The sequence below is a fragment of the Myotis davidii genome, unplaced genomic scaffold, assembly GCF_000327345.1.
Source record: "Myotis davidii unplaced genomic scaffold, ASM32734v1 scaffold586, whole genome shotgun sequence".
NCBI classification, from domain to species: Eukaryota; Metazoa; Chordata; class Mammalia; order Chiroptera; family Vespertilionidae; genus Myotis; species Myotis davidii.
The window spans coordinates 653062-654590 of record NW_006296809.1 but is presented as its reverse complement, the minus strand read 5'-3'; the positions used below and the strand labels follow the sequence as shown (position 1 = coordinate 654590).

Genomic DNA, 1529 nt, shown 5'->3' with positions numbered 1-1529 from the left:
GCACTTTTGTTCTCCCGGGCGCGCTCAGCCACGTCCAGGTTGGCGTCCTCTTCAGGCCGATAGGCCAGCAGGCAAGAGGGGCTGAAGGTCCACAGCTGACCGCCGACCGCCACACGCAGGTTCCCGTCTCCGAAAACCTTCACCACCTTCCCGACTTGGCCCAGGGCCTGAGGAGAGGGGGCGTCACAGGCCGGTCTCCCTGGGGGTGAGGGAGTCCAGGGAGGAGGGGAGGGGAGGGAGGGGGTCTCACAGGCGCCATGTCATCTGTCCACTCGCCATGCCCAGCCTGCAGCCGCTTCACCGTGTCCAGGTCGTCCATGACCCGCACCACGTCGCCCACCCAGAAGGAGTTGTGCTGAGTGAGAGAGAGGCCGGTGAGGGGCCCTGACCATGTGGCTGCCCAGGGTCGTGGAGCAGGCGGCACCCCCATCAAGCTCCACAGGATAGGCCAGCCTGAACTTGACCCTAACCCCTGACCAGAAACACAACCAAAGGGTCTGGCTGGACAAGGCCACTGGTGACCAGGGCAGCCTTGGGTAGCTCAGTCCCTGTGCCCCAGGGGTGACAGCTGAAGAGGCAGCAGCGGATCCAGACCAGACAGAAACCAGCTCTCGGCAGGTGGGACCCCAGGACAGGCCTGTCCTGCACAGATGGGAGCAGGCAGCGTGGCCATGACCAGAGCAGAAGGCGTGGGGTGTGGCCCCAGCATGACCAGGGGCAGGGCCAGAGCAGGAGACGGACCAGGGCCCATTCCCACCCACAACCGCCCCCCCGCATCCCCTCACCTGCATGTGACTCTCTCTAAACTGTCTCATGACCCCACACACCCTCCTTGGAGGCCCCTCAGGTCCTGAGCTGGTGACAGCACGTCCCCCTCCTTGGTGCCCACTCCTTCCCAGGGCCCTCATCTGTGGACGTCCCCCTCCCAGCTGGGAAGTCCTGCTTCGAGATGCCCCTTCCCAGCCCGCGCCGTGGGCCACGCACCACCCTCTGTCCTTGGGCCTTCCCGTACCATCCCACACGCTCCCCACACAGCACCCACGGGGCACGGGAGAAAGTAAAGCCACCACGTGGCTCCTGCCGTGGGGCTGTGGTGGCTTCCTCGGGCTCTGCCCAGCTGCCAACGCTGCGCCTGGCCCCCCTCCGTCCCTTCACACCTGGACCCCCTAAGCCCTCTCCTCCTCCTCAGGGATGAGCAGGTCCACGGAGGGGTGTGGAGGGAATGGACAGGGCTCGCCCGCCCCCCATGCACCTTGGTGAGAGCCCCCGGGTGGAAGGTCCAGCGGGTCTCGTGGCTGAACTGCACGCGCACGTCCCCGCGGTCGGTGATGCGGTGCACGGTGCCCGTCTGTCCCAGGAACTGTGGCGGTCGTGGAGGCTGTGGCTCGGGGTCCAGGGAAGGGGGAGGGGAGGGCACAGGGCTGGCGGGCGGGGCAGCTCACCTCTGCCATCCTGGGGTTCCACCCCCCATGGCCTTCCTGCATCTCCCTCAAGACGTCTGTGTCCAGCAGACACGTGACCTTGTCCCC

At 66.8% G+C, this 1529-nt stretch overlaps 1 protein-coding gene across 1 annotated transcript in view; it reads right to left on the bottom strand.

Annotated features, from left to right (window-relative positions):
- The window catches only part of MIB2 (mindbomb E3 ubiquitin protein ligase 2), a 19375-nt gene that overhangs the window by 4022 nt on the left and 13824 nt on the right, over window positions 1-1529 (bottom strand). The window contains exons 6-9 of the mRNA XM_006772559.2: window positions 1443-1528; window positions 1253-1360; window positions 251-355; window positions 5-167 (exon numbers count right to left, since the gene is read on the bottom strand). Coding sequence (XP_006772622.2) covers window positions 5-167; window positions 251-355; window positions 1253-1360; window positions 1443-1528 — 462 coding nt within the window. The remainder of the gene's footprint in view (window positions 1-4; window positions 168-250; window positions 356-1252; window positions 1361-1442; window position 1529) is intronic.